The sequence below is a fragment of the Drosophila erecta genome, unplaced genomic scaffold (genome assembly GCF_003286155.1).
Source record: "Drosophila erecta strain 14021-0224.00,06,07 unplaced genomic scaffold, DereRS2 tig00000021-arrow-pilon, whole genome shotgun sequence".
Taxonomy (NCBI): domain Eukaryota; kingdom Metazoa; phylum Arthropoda; class Insecta; order Diptera; family Drosophilidae; genus Drosophila; species Drosophila erecta.
In genome coordinates this window covers 18,794,523-18,811,647 of record NW_020825198.1, presented here as the reverse complement: position 1 = coordinate 18,811,647, position 17,125 = coordinate 18,794,523, and the positions used below count along the sequence as shown (strand labels likewise).

The 17,125-nt window shown below is 46.5% G+C and overlaps 8 protein-coding genes across 8 annotated transcripts; 6 read left to right on the top strand and 2 right to left on the bottom strand.

The window, feature by feature from the left end:
* Positions 1-817: 817 nt before the first annotated feature.
* Positions 818-1,580, top strand: LOC6545042 (leucine-rich repeat extensin-like protein 3). The gene has a single exon (XM_026976958.1). The coding sequence runs from the start codon at positions 849-851 to the stop codon at positions 1,407-1,409; it is 561 nt and encodes a 186-aa protein (XP_026832759.1). The 5' UTR covers positions 818-848; the 3' UTR covers positions 1,410-1,580.
* Positions 1,581-3,071: 1,491 nt separating this feature from the next.
* LOC6545041 lies at positions 3,072-3,931 on the top strand. The gene is made up of 2 exons (XM_001973187.3): positions 3,072-3,203; positions 3,268-3,931. The coding sequence occupies exons 1-2, from the start codon at positions 3,192-3,194 to the stop codon at positions 3,799-3,801; spliced, it is 546 nt and encodes a 181-aa protein (XP_001973223.1). The 5' UTR covers positions 3,072-3,191; the 3' UTR covers positions 3,802-3,931.
* A 2,039-nt stretch (positions 3,932-5,970) lies between these two features.
* LOC6545040 (cuticle protein 16.5) lies at positions 5,971-6,782 on the top strand. Its single transcript, XM_001973186.3, has 2 exons — positions 5,971-6,073; positions 6,151-6,782. Exons 1-2 carry the CDS (start codon positions 6,062-6,064, stop codon positions 6,700-6,702), a joined length of 564 nt encoding a protein of 187 aa, XP_001973222.2. The 5' UTR covers positions 5,971-6,061; the 3' UTR covers positions 6,703-6,782.
* A 790-nt stretch (positions 6,783-7,572) lies between these two features.
* On the top strand, positions 7,573-8,506 carry LOC6545038 (pollen-specific leucine-rich repeat extensin-like protein 3). The gene is made up of 2 exons (XM_001973184.2): positions 7,573-7,703; positions 7,771-8,506. Exons 1-2 carry the CDS (start codon positions 7,686-7,688, stop codon positions 8,467-8,469), a joined length of 717 nt encoding a protein of 238 aa, XP_001973220.1. The 5' UTR covers positions 7,573-7,685; the 3' UTR covers positions 8,470-8,506.
* A 950-nt stretch (positions 8,507-9,456) lies between these two features.
* Positions 9,457-10,275, top strand: LOC6545111 (cyclin-dependent kinase inhibitor 1C). Its single transcript, XM_001973183.3, has 2 exons — positions 9,457-9,564; positions 9,625-10,275. The coding sequence occupies exons 1-2, from the start codon at positions 9,547-9,549 to the stop codon at positions 10,156-10,158; spliced, it is 552 nt and encodes a 183-aa protein (XP_001973219.1). The 5' UTR covers positions 9,457-9,546; the 3' UTR covers positions 10,159-10,275.
* An 8-nt stretch (positions 10,276-10,283) lies between these two features.
* LOC6545110 lies at positions 10,284-10,894 on the bottom strand. Its single transcript, XM_001973182.3, has 2 exons — positions 10,786-10,894; positions 10,284-10,727 (listed from the first exon to the last, which is right to left on the bottom strand). The coding sequence occupies exons 1-2, from the start codon at positions 10,792-10,794 to the stop codon at positions 10,473-10,475; spliced, it is 264 nt and encodes an 87-aa protein (XP_001973218.1). The 5' UTR covers positions 10,795-10,894; the 3' UTR covers positions 10,284-10,472.
* A 955-nt stretch (positions 10,895-11,849) lies between these two features.
* Positions 11,850-12,538, top strand: LOC6545109 (keratin-associated protein 19-2). Its single transcript, XM_001973181.3, has 2 exons — positions 11,850-11,969; positions 12,073-12,538. Exons 1-2 carry the CDS (start codon positions 11,961-11,963, stop codon positions 12,481-12,483), a joined length of 420 nt encoding a protein of 139 aa, XP_001973217.1. The 5' UTR covers positions 11,850-11,960; the 3' UTR covers positions 12,484-12,538.
* A 406-nt stretch (positions 12,539-12,944) lies between these two features.
* Positions 12,945-13,655, bottom strand: LOC6545108 (cuticle protein 16.5). The gene is made up of 2 exons (XM_001973180.3): positions 13,598-13,655; positions 12,945-13,537 (listed from the first exon to the last, which is right to left on the bottom strand). Exons 1-2 carry the CDS (start codon positions 13,607-13,609, stop codon positions 13,127-13,129), a joined length of 423 nt encoding a protein of 140 aa, XP_001973216.1. The 5' UTR covers positions 13,610-13,655; the 3' UTR covers positions 12,945-13,126.
* Positions 13,656-17,125: the final 3,470 nt, after the last annotated feature.

The following is a 17,125-nucleotide window of genomic DNA, read 5'->3' as shown; positions in this document are numbered from 1 at the left end:
TTCATGTGATCCATGGCTTTGGGCAAATGAGGTGCACATGGTAATGGCTTCTGAGGTGGAAGAGACTAAGATGTTGATCCTAACAGGGGCGCGTGTTGAGATACCAAAAGTTCATTGGGTTATTCAAAAAACTCCAATTCAAACCTCATGTTGGAGGCCGTTATTAAACAGATTTAGAGCTTCTTCTTATTGACATATAATCCTAATGTGTTAGCTCATTAAAAAACTATTTAATCTTTAAGGCCTTTCATTTGATTGACCACCAAATAAGATTGGACAATGAATTCTAAAGCGATTACTGTTACACATTAATTAAAAGTAGTGCTAGTCACAAAAGCATTGATATTTCTAGAGCGAAAACTTGTTCTTAAGACTGTTTGCAAATATTCGTAGCTGGTGTGGCTGTGTACCCGACTTAATTACCCCATTTGAAGTTTTGACCACCGACTCTGATTCGTACTCCATCCGAATTTCCCCTGAGGATGGGGCATTGCAAAACTTGTCGCATGCATTTGCCGCACGATTCGCTTGTCGATTGCACGTCGTGCGCAGATCCCTTAATGGAGTTTTTACCTTTCGGCTCCTCTGGTTTCCAGACCCCTCCTACTCAGCATAATGCGAGCGACGCAACTCGGACCGTGGCACTTATAAACCTGCGGTGGTCAGCCAAAATCGATTCATTACGCGTGAAAGTGTCGAGGAGAAGTGACTTAATACGGAAATCGAAAACGGAGGACAGCATAACGGGAGAAAATGTTAAATATTTTAAAAGCAAGTGAATTGAAAGTGAGTTTTAACTGACAAATAATAGTTCTATTTTTAAGCAGATATCTTCGATATGTGTTCTGATGTGTCTCGGTGCTCCGGCCCTCGGAAGTTTCCTCCATGAACCATCGGCGGTGGGCGTTCCCGTGGGAGTTCCGGTTCCAGTGCCTGTGCCGGTGCCTTCTCCGTACCCGGTTCCTGCTCCAGTCGCGGTACCTGCTCCAGTAGCTGTACCCGTTTCCGACACTGTGACGGTGCCGGCGGCCTTTAGTGCGCATCAAGGACTTGCCTACGGAGCTGTAGATCATTATGGTCCAGCACCTCCGGCGATCTTTAAATATGCAACATCCTATGCGGCACCACAGCCAGTTATTAAGTACTCCCTGGGAGCTCCAGTGACCACCACCACCACCACCTACACCGGATTTGCGGCACCACCGCCGCCGGTGCATTATGCAGCAGCAGCTGCACCGCCACCGCAGTTTATAGCCCGATTTGCACCTCCACCCATAGGCTACCAGTTTGCAGCTGCTGCCCCCTCCTACGGCAGGTACAAGCTCCACTTTGGGTCACCACCTCATCATTCTCCGGCCGCTGTCTATGGAGCTCCCCCACCTGCAGCGTTTGGCACTCCGGGCTGGTAACTCGAGAAGCCCCAGATGGGCTCCGGCTTATTGTGCATAACTATGAATGATAATTTCCTCAAATTAGCAATTAATTAAATCTAAATAATGTTGTTATGTTTTGTATTATACGCGGCTCGTGAATTTATGCGAAGAACGCGAGGCGTAGCGATTAAATTATGCTTATGTCAATACCCATAAATAATTCACATCTTTTTATGGCTGGAAGTTATTTTTTGGCTCAGCCAATTTTGGCCAAAGGCGAGGCTTGACTTTGAGAGGGCCAGAAAAATGCATAAATAATATAAATTTGCCGCTAAAGCTACGACTTTGGACCAACTGACCTAAGTCAATGAATGAAACAGGAAAATAGCGGAGCTATCTGTTAATTGGGTCAACAGCTTAACCTTTTAGGAGTTTTCAAGTTTATAGATAAACAGCTGATTACACTACAAATATTGGTATTAAACAAATAAATCAAGTTAATTGTCCATTTCCGTATTTAAGATTGAATACTAATATATGGGGGTGGCGGTTTAACATTTGGATTTAATGTTAAAGGAGACGGAATTGTATTTGTCCACTTTTGATTTTTATACCCGTTACTCGTAGAGTAGAAGGGTATACTGGATTCGTTAAAAAGTATGTAACAGAGACATAGACGCAGCGCAAGAGGTGATGCTATACTCGAGATCCTCGCCTATCAAATACCCTTTACTCAGATAGTGGACATTTTAACATTTGTTTTCGGATAGAATAATTTTTGCAAATTTATGGAAAATGTGGCTTGCACTTTGAAACAAACAAGTTACTACAATCGGCAGGCTTTTCTCAACTTTCTAGCTTTTAAGGTGCGTTCATACGGACATCGCCCGATCGACCCGGTTAGTGGTCCTGATAAAAAATATATATACTTTAAAGAGTCGGAAACGGGTATAACAATAGTACGTTTCTATTAAAAATAAATTTGGATAGTTTGGATACTCCAGTTTTTTTTCAGTGCGACTAAATTTGGATGCGCATCGATCGCGATTTAGTTCCACCATCTGAGGTCAACCCGCCGAAAGAGCGGCAATCAAACGCCGAGATACGGACAACAATCGGGTGCTTAGCATGCAAATCTCGCACCGATCCGCCAAAGTCCTCCGTTTTGGCCGGGCTAATGGCTTTTATGTTTGTGCGGCGATTCTGGCTCCTGTCACATGACGCTCGACTCGGCTTGTGTTTAATAAGCTCAAATGCTGTCGACATGGCTGAGGTATGCAGAAAAGCTGAGAACAGTGGTGGGTTGGTGGGGGTTTTTGCAAGACCCAATCACCGATTTCCCCCCCTGGTTTTGACCATAGGGCCCCTGCTAATTTGTGTAGTTGCATAGTTCGGATGCCAATAAAAATGACCAACACTGATTTATATGCAAGGCAGCCAAATATCAATATTATCAATAGACGAAACTGCCCGGCAACCGCTTTGTTAAGCCATCAGAAACAAACAAAGTAAACAAACAAAGGCAGCAAAATGCCAAAAAGCTTCGTCTTGGCCTGCACTCAAGTGTTGGCTCAAAGCCGTTCACAAAGAGCCAAAAGAAGACCTGAAAAGAGTGGGAGAGAGCGAGAGAGCTCTGAGAACCGATCGCAGCTCCACCATACGCATATAAAAAGCATCTTCAGCTGGCTCACAAATTTTAATCAGCTGCCAAAGCCGCGCCAGCGCACATCGACCATATCGATTATAAGATCCGGCGAAAAGATTGACCTTTAAACCACATATATCTCAAGAACTGGAACGCAAAGAAAGTGAAGTGAAATGGCGGCCAATGTGAGAGCAATATCTAGTTTGTGAAAAGCCATCAAGCTATTTAACCGTATCAAAACACTTTCAGTTGACTTGTGTGTGGATTGCTCTGCTGCAACTCTTGAGCTTGGCTCTGGCCGATGTCTCCCACCTGGACTTCTCGATTGCACCTAGCGCACAGCTGGGGTACTACCGCTATCCCGCTCCCAACAGACCAGCAGTGCAGCGAGGCCAGAGGAACCAGTACCAACAGCCTCAGCAGTATACGCAAGTGGCCCGTCAGTTTGCCGAGCCCGCCTTGGAGCACGCCGCCTTCACCCAGGCACTGACCAGCCAGGGTTACGTATTTGGAGCACCCTCGTCCGGCCTCCAGGTGGCTCCCTCGGCTGCACAGCCCCAGCAGTTGGCTAGGGCCTCAGCTGGTGCGGGATCAGCCACTGGGCGCTCCATATCCTCCTCATCCGTGGATGCCAACTCCCTGAATCTTAAGCTGCCAGTGCCCTTTGGCATTGCTCCTCTGAATGTGGCGCAACTGCCGCTGCAGGCTGGGGCTCCATATGCCAGTGTGCCCAGAACTACTGGGCTAACTTCGTATGGAACACCGCAGATCCAGAGGCGCTAGTCCAGCAATCAGTGCCCATAGAATAGCAATAAATTTAATAGTGCCAGAGCCATCCCGACTGATCATCAAACTGCGATGACTTCTGCTCTTAGTGAATATACATTGATAATAAACTTGCCATCTAAGCTTAGCCTTTCGGTTGAGTCTCTTTTTATTGGCCATTTTTAGTCTCATTGCCATCGATGGAGACTGCATTTGCATAATGTTTTGAAGGTTGAGACGCGGGCACAAAAAAGAGGTCTTCGTCCATTGGATTTACACCTTTCACTCTCCTCTGATGGGTTGATGGTTGCTATTTACATACACACAAATCGGGCCAAGAGATCTCCATCATCCGTGCCTCATAATGAGACCTCAAGCTTGGCATTGGCATTCGGAATTCTCTTGTGAAAACAACAGAAATCGAGACAACGACTAACTTTTGACGTATATTTATGAAAGCCAATTAAAGTCAAGTGTCATTGATCAGATCTGGGAACGGAACTGCAATCTGGATCTATATATCTATATATATATGGCATGCCAGCGATAAAGAACCTGCTTTCCCGCTAAAACAAAAACAGGAATTGGAAATGTGATCTGCATAAATTTGGGGCTTAAAAATCAATTAAAGCAAACGCTACTGACGACAGTCAAATAATTCCTAAGTGGGATGAAGAGTCTGAGGAGCCTCTGAATCAGTTGGCAATCAAATTAAAAAGGTTAACTAGGAAGTGAGCGGATCGCACAGCTGTGAAGTGGAGTGCTGAACACAAGAAGTTGATGGTGATGGCGATGAAGATGGTTAAAGATGTACTTATTTCCGTGCTTAAGTCACCGGAAAATTGGTGCGTCATCGGTCGAAAATTCCAGTCCAGAAACTGTATTAACAAGTGAACGAGAGGTCACCCTTGGAGTTGGACTGTACCAGCTGTGCTGCCTGCCAAGATTGGATCACTCCGATCAAAAGTGGTACCGATGCGGATACATTATTCAGAATATAAGGAAAGTATACAGTTACATGCGTGGGGCAACTCGATCACCAGACATCACTTATGTATACTATATATCGCACTCTCGACTCGTCATCGCGACAACCTTGAGATCGGCGTCATCACCGGATCGGATTCCAGAAACGGCAATAAAACAACGACCATTCAGATGCTCTGTTCAAGCTGTAAGCCTTTTAAAAATATCATATTTAATAAATATAACATCCGAAAGTTCTGTATACAAACAAGAGTTCAGTTAGATAAAATCTAAAGCATTCTACCAGATATTCCATAATCATAATTGTTGTTTGCAAGAGCTGATAAGTAGCAAAGGTACCCCACCAGCGAGAGTAAAACAATGCAAATCTGAGACACCCAGCCATCAGATGACGTCGATGCTGCTGGCCAGGCCAGCACGTGACCGGGAGAGCTGCGATGGCTCATTAAGTCCGCAAGCCGGTTTCGACTGCTCGATCATTCGGCCCGCACCTGGTTGGCCAATTAAGCTGGCCCGAAGTGATTGGGCCACTGGACGAGGATGAGGCTGCATCACATCCTGTGGCCAGATGGCGTCAAGGTCATGTCAACACGAAGACAAATGAAGAACCGGCGGCAAGGATGAGAGGCAAATTTACGACTCTTTTTTATTGGCGACTCTGTGAGCCATTAAAAAGTGAACTAATGAGACACTGAGTGGGGCGGAATCGTGGCCTAGGGAGGGGGTACCATTTTTATGGCCAATTTGGCTTAGATTGCGGCCAATTCAATGCGAAGCAGCGCATGTTGATGGCCCAAACTGACTGCAAATTACGCCAAGACAGCCCGGCCACCGAGGCGGTCTTCAATTGCATACAAATATCGATCACTGCACTTAAAAAAAAACATAGGCAATGATATAACTTTGGACATTTTAATTAGCCTTTATAGGATTTTACATTAATGAAATATTTGGTTCATCATTTATTTAGATCAGCATATCCTTTCTTATAGTATGTACCCAAGTCCAACAATTTTTCCAAGTGCAGCCGAAATATCCAAGCGACAACTTGGACAACTTCCGACAGTCCATTAGGCAATTGAAGGCGGATCACGTCGTGGCCAAATGGCGATCATGTATGCTGCTGGGCACTCGACCGACTGGGCCAGCTAAAGAAGAAGCGACCAAAAATCGGCTCAGACAGAATGTCCCCCAAAGAGCACGGATATGGGCACGAGCTATATAAGCAACTGGACTGGCTCCAAGTGAACATTATCGCTCAAGAGCTTTAGACAAACCCAACCACAGCAATATGTACAAGTTTGTAAGTGATCCTATGGGGATTATCGCCCAAACAGGTGGACTAAGTGCCGGATAATGATTACCCATCCTATCTTCCAGTTGGTTCTCGCTGCCCTCATCGCCTGCGCTGCGGCCAAACCAGGAGTCGTAGCTCCTCTGGCTGCTCCTCTGGCCGCTCCTCTAGCCGCTCCTCTGGCCTACGCCAATGCTCCTCTGTACGCCGCAGGTGGCAGCAGCCAGGTGGATGTCCGCAACAACTACGACGGCACCCTGTCCTCCTACACCACCGCTCCGTTCGAGTTCGCCGGCCCCTACTCCAGCCGCTATGTGTCCGGAATCCCAGCCGCCCCCGCCGTGGTGGCCAAGTACGCTGCTGCTCCTCTAGCCGCCGCCTACTCTGCTCCTCTGGCTGCTCCCGTGGCTGCTCCTCTGGCCGCTGCTCCCGTAGCTGCTCCCCTTGCCGCTGCTCCCGTAGCTGCTCCTCTGGCCGCTGCTCCCTATGCCGCCGCCGCCTACTCCGCCTATCCCTATGCCTCGCCCTACGCCGCCCCCTATCTGGCATCTCCCTACGCCGCTCCCTACGCCGCACCCTACGCTGCCTCCTATGCCGCTCCCATCGCCGCTGCTGCACCAGCTCCAGTGGTGGTCTAAGGACACACCTGTGAAGCGGGCCAAACTGTAGACAATTTCTGTAAGCAAACTTGACAATAAATTACGAACAAACAATTAGAGCGCACCGTCTTATTACTAATTTTTTGATTAATTTGGTCACTGAGCAGTTCAGTGAGTGTTCAATAAAATTGCATATGGTCAGCAATATTCGATTCTTAAAAAATATAAATAACTAAAAGTTAAGATCAATTTTTGTGCCATTTGCTTAATCAAAAATCTATTCATTTTCGGATTTCGAAAATAGGAAGTTTTTGAAATCCTCTAGAAATTTTAGAAGTTTTCATTTCATATTTCAAAAGTCGGATGTGACTGATAAAATATTTTTCTGGTAAAAATCAGATTAAATTTAAATCAAATTGTGCATATATTAACGGACTACATTTAAGTGGATTTTAAATGGAGTTTTTTTCTAATAGCTGCATAAAACATTAATTTGACTTAGCGAAGTTCAAGTCAGACAACTTAGTCACCATGTGAAAAATATTTGTTGTGATTGCGTTGTCACCTAAGGCGCAATATCGATTGTTATTTATGGTCAAAGCAATATTTATGGGTTATCATAATCATATGCCACTTATGGGCAACTGTCAATGCCTGGGCTTGGTTGGACCCATGTTATATAATCATGGGCCGTGCTTTCGAATCGCCCAAGAAGTTATTGGCCCCTCGATCGAAGGCAGTGCCAGTTGTAGGCACAGTCACGACTTGCTGACCAACTAAATGGGATTGGGTTACCTCACCTCAACTGAGGCAATCCATTAGGTTGGGTGAGTGGGCCAAGTCGTCGTCGAAAGTGAAGAAATGCAAGTGCAAGCCTTTTGATTGCGGACCGCCTTCAATTCGCTATAAATATTAATTGAATTTGACAATGGCACGACATTAACAGCCGAACCAACAGGTCGAGCACATCGATCCAGAAACTACTTCCCCAAGGAAATCGATCTTCAAGTCCCCCAAGTACGATGTGGCAACTGACATGGGTAAGGATCACTCCTTAGGGTCTCGTTTGTAAGGGGTATTAATTATGAAATATACATATACTTTTAGACGTTTGCCTTGGCTTTCCTGCTGCTGGGTGGTGATGCAAAGCCCTCTCATCTACACTACAATCACTTTGATCCTCACCACGTGAACCATTTTGACGGACATCATCTGAGCCACTTGGATTCTCTGCATGCTCTGCCGAGCCACTTGGATTACGCGGTGCACGAATCGGTTCTTCCTCCGCCAGCTCCTTTGCTGCCTGCGGTGGCTCCGCCACCAGCATTTGCTCCTGCACCACCAGTATTTGCTCCTCCACCTCCGGTTTATGGACCTGCACCCCCTGCTCCTGTATATGCTCCACCTCAACCTGTATTTGCTCCAGCTCCACTTTTACCGGCTCCTGCACCACTTCTGCCCGCTCCTGCACCATTTTTGCCCGCTCCTGCACCACTTTTACCAGCTCCAGCTCCACTTCTGCCAGCTCCCGCTCCACTTCTACCATCTCCACTTCCTGCGCCACTTCTACCAGCTCCTGCATTTTTGCCAGAGTTTCATGTGCCGAGTGTCACCCATCAAGTGCTGCCACCCGTCCTGGAGGCGGTTCCCTTTGCACCCACCTATCGTGCCATTCCCGGACCGAAGACTACCACCCACCGCGTGTCCATTGGCTACGCCTTCCCCAAGCTGCTGGCCGCCCCCCACGCCCATCTGAAAGCCCTGCCCCTGAAGTTCGCTCATCACCATCACCACTCGCTGTGGTAGTCATTCCCACCTCAGGGATGATGGAAACCTCACCAAAGAGTCATTAAAGTCAGCTAGGAAATGTAAAGCGTTAATCTACAAGTATACCTGCATTACACCATAATTTATCGAGTATATATAGTCAAATAAAACGAAAATAGAAAACACACGCCTTTTACAATAATTTGTTATAAATCGTATTTATAGGATACATAGTTATTCAGCTTAAGGGTTTTTTAACAGTCGAATTCAACCATGAAGAACCACAAGAATAGAGCAACATATATGGAATATCCCCTCACATTCTTACCAATTATTTCCAAAAATAGAAATACCAGTGAATGTAAGTACGGATGATAAAATCATAGGCACGCCAAAAATTAGCAAAAGGAAACATATTCGCTATCTGATTCAGACTCTCATTACGAACCAGACGCCCCGTAATGTCGCCAAATGGGGTTTCATTTATTTGGCCCACACATACACACAAGCCACTGGCAACACATACACACTCTTTCGGCTGCAGAAATGTTGTTTGTGGATTTCGAACTGCACGCAACAAGAAATTAAATCAGAAATTCCAGACACAACCCGGCCCAAACACGCGACAATTGTTGCAACAAAAAACAAAAAGCGGGCGTACGAAAAAGTGGTAATTCAATTAAATGATTGGGCCAAGTAACACGTACTCTGGTTAAATAATTGCAGCTCATTTCAAAAGCACCACCCACCGAAATATCCGAAAATATCCGAAGCCCCAACTGTCATAAACCCGACCAAAACCAAAACGAAATCTTGCCCAACATTGGCCTAGGTTATGGTCGGGAATGGCGTCCAATTATGAAAGTTTTCGGGGGCGATCGACGTAAGAGGCTACCGATTGATTATTAAGTACATATACGAGTATCAGACCGATCCAGCAACGCCCTTCATCAGCGCCCAATATAGAAAGTCTTCCAAGGTGTTTTCGTATGCTTGTCCATGGATATTCCGCGGGCTACAGAATTATAAAAGCGTCACCCAGTGGACAATTGGATATCACAGTTCAGTCTGCCTTCCAGCTAATCACACCTAGCCAACCATCCCCAATCCCAGAAAATGTTCGCCAAGATTGTGGTGAGTGGCAAGGACGTCCGGATCTGTCGAAGTGGATTATAAATATACCTTCATTTACAGCTCGTTGCCCTCTGCGTGGCCTCTGCTCAGGCTGGTGTCCTGCCCTTCCATGCGCCTGCTCCTCTAGCTGCTCCACTTGCTCCTGCCTTCGCTGCTCCCCTGGCTGCTCCTGTGGCCACTGCCGGCGTGGTGGCTCCCTATGCCTCCAGCTTCAATGCTCACCGCATCAACCACGCCGTGGCCTACCCAGTGGCTCCTGTCCCAGCTCCAGTGGCCTTTGCAGCTCCCGTTCCCGCTCCCCTGCCCGTTCCTGTAGCTGCTCCCGCTCCAGTGGCCTTTGCCGCTCCTGCTCCTCTGCCTGTGGCTGCTGCTCCTGCTCCGCTGGCCTTTGCCGCTCCCGCCAAGGTTGCCTTCGCCGCTCCCGCTCCCGCTCCAGTGGCTGCTCCGCTGGGTTTCGCCCCTGCCCCGGCGCCCGTTGCCTTTGCCGCACCAGCCAGGTTCGGATTCGGACCCTTCGCCGCTCCCCTGGCTGCTCCAGTCCCGGCGCCTCTGGCTGTGGCACCCAAGTTCGCTCCCGCCCCCTACTTCTTCTAAGGATTTAGCAGCATCACCCAGCCAACCCCTCCCATCCGTCCTATTAGATTGTAGACACTAGCCCAAATCTTAATATCCTAGAGAGCAGCAATGCTTGGCGAATAAACAATTATCCATTAATCAAATTTACAAACGTGTTTTTTTGAGTTTATTGTGTAGTCTTTAGTGGTATTTCCTATCATAGCTGCCTTGGGTAATACCACCCAAAATCATATTTCAAATTAATAATGCTCTTAAAAGTCGAACACCATTAGCGGCTAATATATGATGCCTATAAAACCATGTGAATGGTTTCTATAAATTAAAGTATTTCGTTAGAACCTAATGTTTTTGACGTGACCAATCCTCTGGAACAGCGGAACATGCTCGTAGGGCGTATGCGAAATGGGCACCGAGTCGTAGGTGACGTGGGCAATCTTGGTAAGAGGTGCAACAATGGTGTAGCCAGGATGGTGGGCCAACTCCTGGGGCGTGGAGGCAACCGGCAGAGGATGATGATAGATCACCGGGTGATGGTAGATAACCGTGGCGGCCAGGCCACCACTGAGAAGGGCAAACAGCACGTAAAGCTAGAATCAGATGAAAGATAGAGCTTCTTAAGGGGCACTGGGAATCTATCCTGTTTACCTTGAGCATTCTCTGGTGGTATTGTGGTCAGAACTGCACTCGGACTAAGCTGAATGCAGCCGAAGGCCAATCAATTTATAGGCTCGTCTTCATCGTCTTCATTCCGCTTTTAAACAGTTAGGGGAACCGGTTGGCAATCCCCTGGTATCACCAACTGCATTTCCCTTGCCACCTGGAACCTGTTGCAACATCCATGTAGTGGGAGCACCACTCCACTTGGCCTCTTGTCCCCTTCTCTTCGAGAAACCTGTTTTCAAGTTCAAGTTTAAAGCGTTAACGCCGAAGATTATCAAAGAGTCAGTGACTCTTTTGTGCACTTAATTATGGCATATCGCTGATTTTGTTGTCTTACATTTCTCGGCTTTTTGTTTGTTTTTGGGTTGTGCGTTAGTTGGTCACACGTCTTCGAATTTGCCTTTGTTTACCCGTTTTGATGCCTCTTTTCAATTTAATCATTGCCTAATCTGGTGTTTTTGGAGCTATTTTATGGGGCTTTGGAGGAGTTAAGAATTGATTAGTTTGAATCTCAGCTTAGCTGTATGCTTAAGCTGTTATAAGCGTTGTGTTAAGTTTAACACCACTGCACTCCGTATAAAGAAGTTGGCCAGTCTGCCACATCCAAATTTTGATTGAGATATACTTATGATAGTATGTTATAGTATGGTAGAAAATAGATTTGCTAATTTATTAAAATTAAATCTACGAATGAAGCTGAATAGCACTCTACAGACCATTGACCCGAAGCTAAGATCGCTGTTCTTAATCAGATCAGTGATCCAACCGGAATCACATGAATGGAACGAAGGAAAAGGCCACCCACCAGACTTAAAATGCCCACAGGCCCAATAAAAACTGGAACTGGAACCATTGTGGACTGGTAAATGCCAAACTCGATTGCACATTATACAATGCTGGCCCAAAAGGCTAAAAACAGGTGTTGGATTTTCTTTTTATTTACTGCAACCACGGATGGTTTTGTGGCACGCCGCTAAGTTGGGCAACTTGTCAGGCGAATTAGATTTACGTTGTGGCACTGCTCATTAGATCACCGATGTCCATGTGGGGATGCAATCCACTGGACTGGGATTTGGTATAAAAGCGGCCTGCTGGGATCAACTGCAGCAACACAATTGGTTAAGCCTCCACAGAAGCAGCCGGAAAATTACCACAACAAGATGAAAGGAGTAAGTTGTTCCACCATATCGAAGGATAATTCTTTTGATATAAATATTGGCAGATTCGTTGCTTAAGCCATTTGAATAACATTTGTCTTTTTTTCACGTATAGCTGTTACTCATTACCATCGCCTGCTTGACGACCTCCATCCTGGCAGCTCCTGCTCCTGAACCCGCTCCAGAACCAGCTCCTGCTCCTGCTCCTGCTCCCTCTCCATCGCCCAGCATTGGAATCGGATTTGGTCATGGCTACGGTGGATATGGCCTGGGATTGGGTCTAGGAATCGGGCACTACGGAGGACTCTATGGCCACGGCTATGGCGGCCACTATGGAGGCCTGGGTCTGGGATTGGGCTACCATGCACCGATCATCTCCAAGACGATCATCGGCAAAAGCTACTTGGGCGGCTATGGCTATGGCCTGGGTCACGGATACCTCGGAGGCTACGGTCATGGACTGTACGGCGGACACGGTCTGGGTCTCGGATACGGACTGGGATATGGCTATGGCCATGGTTGGTAGAGGTGCCCCCAAGTCAAGTAAAGTCTAATCAAGTGGAGCCGAGACGGGCGTGCAACATGTGAGAGTTTTCTATCAAGTCATATACTTCGCAGTACCCAAATCTTAATCAGTCAGTCACTCAGCAAGTCAGTAAATCAATAAAGACAAGCAACAAATGTACAAAAAATAACATTTTTTTAACTGGGTCTACTCTCTCACGGTTCTGTAAGACAAATTTAGAATTTCCTCATAGTTTATAGAAATTTTTAAGAAATAGTTAAGAAAACATACTCTTGATACAAAATTGTTTTCGAGTAACAATATTACAATTTTGATATACTGGATTAATGGACATTCGTTTCCATTCAAAATGACTCTACTTTGAGGAACATCCGATTACATAAAAAAGCTATAAATTGTCAGCAAGTTTTTTCATATTTCCCTTAACCCTTGGTCAAATAAAATACGTAGGTTGTGCATATTTTTTAAATTCAAACGAAATATATTTCCACTCTCCACAATCGGTTTTTTGATAATCTGATTTCACTTCACAAAACCTTCACTGATTCTCTCTCTTTTTTCTGTGTATTTACACCTCTTCTCTGACCGATCCAAACAAAACGAAATACATGCGGAAAACGATGCTGTGTGGGATGGAGCTCCCTTACCATCCATGAGCGAGTCCATAGGCAGGAGCAGCCAAAGCCGTCTTATAGCCCAGTCCCAGAGGAGCACCCAGAGCTGGATAGGCCGACTTGTAGCCCAGTCCCAAGGGAGCGGCCAGAGGAGCGTGAGCCAGTCCCAAAGGAGCATGAGCCAGGCCAATGGGTCCAGGGCCATATCCTAATCCGTAGGCGGAAATGGCCGGAGCCGCCAGAGGAGCGTGCGCCAAGGCCGGGGCGGCATAGCTGAGCCTGGGGGCCAATCCGTAGGAAGCAATCGAGGGAGCGGCCAAGGCGTGTCCGTAGGAAATGGCCGGAGCAGCTGCAGCCAACGGCAAGGCCGGAGCAGCTAGTCCTCCCAAGTAGCCAGGAGCGGCAGCAGCGTTGGCCAGGCAGAAGGCGGCAAAAACGAACTAGTTAGTGGGAAAAATGAGATGCAAATGGAGGACTTTTCAACGTTCAGCTGCACTTACGTATTTGAACATTTTGGGTTTGGTTGCAAGTTGAACTCGTAGCAAGAACACAAAGCTGAATAATGCTCCGGACCAAGGCACAAATGCTTTTATAGCCCAAACCCCTGGCCAAAATGCAGCACGAGAACGGATCCAAAGTGGCGGCCCAGAGACTTTTACTTTTGTTCAATCGAGAGACATAGGCTTTGCCCAAAACCGAGTCCAAGAGAGCCACATGCAAAGCTGGCCTGTCGGGTATCGAGATGGCGATGGAGGCCTGGGACCCACCGGAGCACTATTGGAGCACCACCTTGCCCCGCCCCAGCAACGCGGATGTGGGCCTGGGCTGGGATTTGGCCATACCCTTTCGGTGCGTTATTGCCACAAATCGAAATGAAGAAGGAGGTCACCTATTAAATATAGCATTTATTTTCCACTGAAAATAATTATCATATAAACGTCTTTGAAGTTAGGAGTAATTAGTGCCCCATTGGGAAACTCCATCTTACATGATAAGCTGACATCCTTATGACTTCTGCCATTCACAGTGATGCAATATAACTATTTTCATTTACAGTAATAGGTTTATTATATTTATAAAAAATCCATCACATGATTAGTTATTAAATACTCGATGTTTATAATTTTCTCTAGTAAAGGGTATTTCGGCATCGATCAACGCGGCGACAATTTTTGTTTTGATTTTGAATAATTTCTGATAAATTTGTTTTTGGTCTATTTACCCTCTGCCGACGCCGCAACAAGGTGTGCGTGAGAAAAACTTAAATTGCATTTTGTATGTGGCCTTTTGGGTTCTTGTATGCATTTATTTCCACGCAGGCAACAAGTTTGGCTCATTCCGCCGTTTAAATTCATTTAAATGCGTGAGGCTATTTCGCTGTAGAAATTTTCGCAGTAAATGCTCGAGCATTTGGAGCCAAAGTCTTAATTACAACAGCGACCGGCAATGAAAGGGGCGTGGCAGTACACACCTGTGCGTAAAACCGCAGCAAAACCAGATCCAGATCCGCCTCGAGATCGTTGTATGTGGGGCAAATGCAGTGCGCGTTCAGAACAATAACCGATCGCAGACAGGGGCGTGGGCAAGGTCGTTCCTCTCGTGGATCGGGAGGGGATCCTGGGCCAAGCTACGCCTCTGGCGGTGGTAACTTACGAACCAGTGCACCCATAACTCATGCAACTGCTGCAACAATGCCGAAGGAACTGCGGCTGCCACGTAATTGCCGGCGACCCACTCGGTGCATAATTTCCAGACGGCGCTTTACGCAAGCTCAAAGCACTTAACACTTATGAGAGGGGCGTGGCTGAAAAGGGGGCAGTAGGGGGAAGGATTGGGGACCCAGTCCAGCACTTGCTGAAATCCCCGCCCTGCACCAAAAGTGCCTGCGTGCACTTAACACCTTCTGCACCAGTTAATAATGCTCAGTGCAAAATGTTAGGTGACTGAAAACGAATTAGTGGATTTGCACATGATCAGCAGAGAAAAATCTCCAAAGGAATATATAATTTTATTTTAATAGAAACATTAATCTTAATAGAATATATGTCGAAGCAAACGTGTTTGAAAAATGTGGCGCCTTGCAGAAAGAGAAGGGGTCAGTTAGCACCCAGTCACAACATAAGGGTTAAGCAGAAGGCTTAGCTCAGTCCAGAAAAAGCCTGCGGGCATTGGAAAGGCAAAAAGCAGTTGACAATACAAGGTGGCCAGGAGGGGGAAAAGGGGAGCAGGGCAACAGCCATGTTCCCAATGCGTAACTCGAAGGGGATTTGCATACGCATACGCCGTGTGGGCGATTCCGATGGCGATGGTAGTCCCGTCCAGCCGAAGTTCTCCGCCCGATTTGCACTTTTGGGCTGTAAATCACAGCAGCCAAGCATTTCAATTAAGAGCCTCCTGAGATCCGGCTCAGTGCGCCGTTGGTGCCGCGCTGCTATCTACACAGTGCGAAAAATCGCTGGCAATTAATTTGGTGGCACTTGTGCAACACAGCGATTAAATCAAAACGCAATTTATTGGCCAGCACAGCTGAAATGCGAGCGCCCCTAAATCGGGTTTTGCTCTTTATTGATGTCTCCGCAAATTGATCGCAGCAAGTTCTAATCGACGCAGCCCGCCATTATCGCTCCAGTGCTCTCGAATGACAGTGTACAACTGTCAATTAGACAAGATTGTTGTAATCGGCTCAACAACGGGGGGTAATTATAGCCCATAGGCCTAGAAGCCCCCAGCTGGCCAAGTGGATATGCGTACTGTTAATTGGAGGTAGGCTGGATAACATATTCAATTCGGAGATCCTCCAGTGCTAGCTAGATTACATAGAGATACGCTGCAGCTACGACTCAGTTCCATCAACACAATAGTCGTGTATCTAAATAATTAGAAAACGGATTATAGTAAATTACAGTATGTTATACGACTTATAGCAACATAACTGAGCTTTACAATAGAACAGCATTGAAATCGGAACTTCCAAGCCAGCAGTTAACTAAAATACGGCACTTAAACAGTAAACTAGGCTCTTTAACAATATTTAACTTAACCCCATCCAACCAACTCCTTCAGAGAGTTCCCCCAACTGCAGCCTGGGAAACGGAACGTTTAAGTGCAATTTCTGGGGCTTCGGCAATTATAAGTCGCCGCCTCGCGAGGGGCAGCTTATTAATGGGGCGTGACCGTCGAGACAAAAGGCAGCGTTAAATTTTAATTTAATTTTCCGACTGCAGCCACAAACAAGTAAATTAGCTGCAAGAAGTGCAACTGCACGTGCAGAAGGAGGCGTATTCTGCTTTTCAGGGGGGCGTGTTGAAGGCGTTGAAAACAAAGAGGGCAATTCAGAATCACAACTCAAAGACTTGAATTAATTTGCAAAGTGTAGTTTCTTAGTTAATGGCGTTCTCTTGATTTGATTTTCAAATTTCCGACGGTTGCACGCGGCGTATGATTAATGCCACAGTTGGCGTGGTGGTTTCGATTGAGGCGTGGCTTCGTTCAACTTATCGATGGCGGGTGATTAGCAAAATGCAATTTAAGCGGCGCCTTTCAATCCCCGAGTCCCAAAGTCGCAGTGGCGGCGGAAATGCAATGACCTCTAAGCTCACACACGCAACTTGCAGTCGAAGTGATAAACAATGCCGCGAGCTGGCCATATAAACCACGAGGGGTCAAGGGAATATCGGATAATGGGGTGCGAACTGGGTAAACAAAGCTCAAGGATTGCGTCCTGCAACGTGGCGAAGTGTCGATGAACCGGAATGGGTGCGCAATCAGCCTGGAGTTGGGTGCACCCTTTGACAGAGTGCCCTGCCATATGGGAGCTGTCTAATGAAAATAGTGGTCTGGTTAAATCAGGAGGCTTTAAAGTGGCCTTGCGACCTTTGGCATAGTTATAAGATCAATCTCGCAGTACTCGGCAGTAGTGAAAACTATTTCAATTAAATGTAACTTCTAATTCTTTGTGATATCACAAGCTAAAACCATACCTAATGCAATGTATTTATATCTCTATACACTACGAAATTCTTGAAACA

What these genes read in the sequence shown, in the direction of transcription:
- LOC6545042 (XM_026976958.1), top strand. Translation starts at nt 849, where the DNA reads ATGTGTCTCGGTGCTCCGGCCCTCGGAAGTTTCCTCCATGAACCATCG.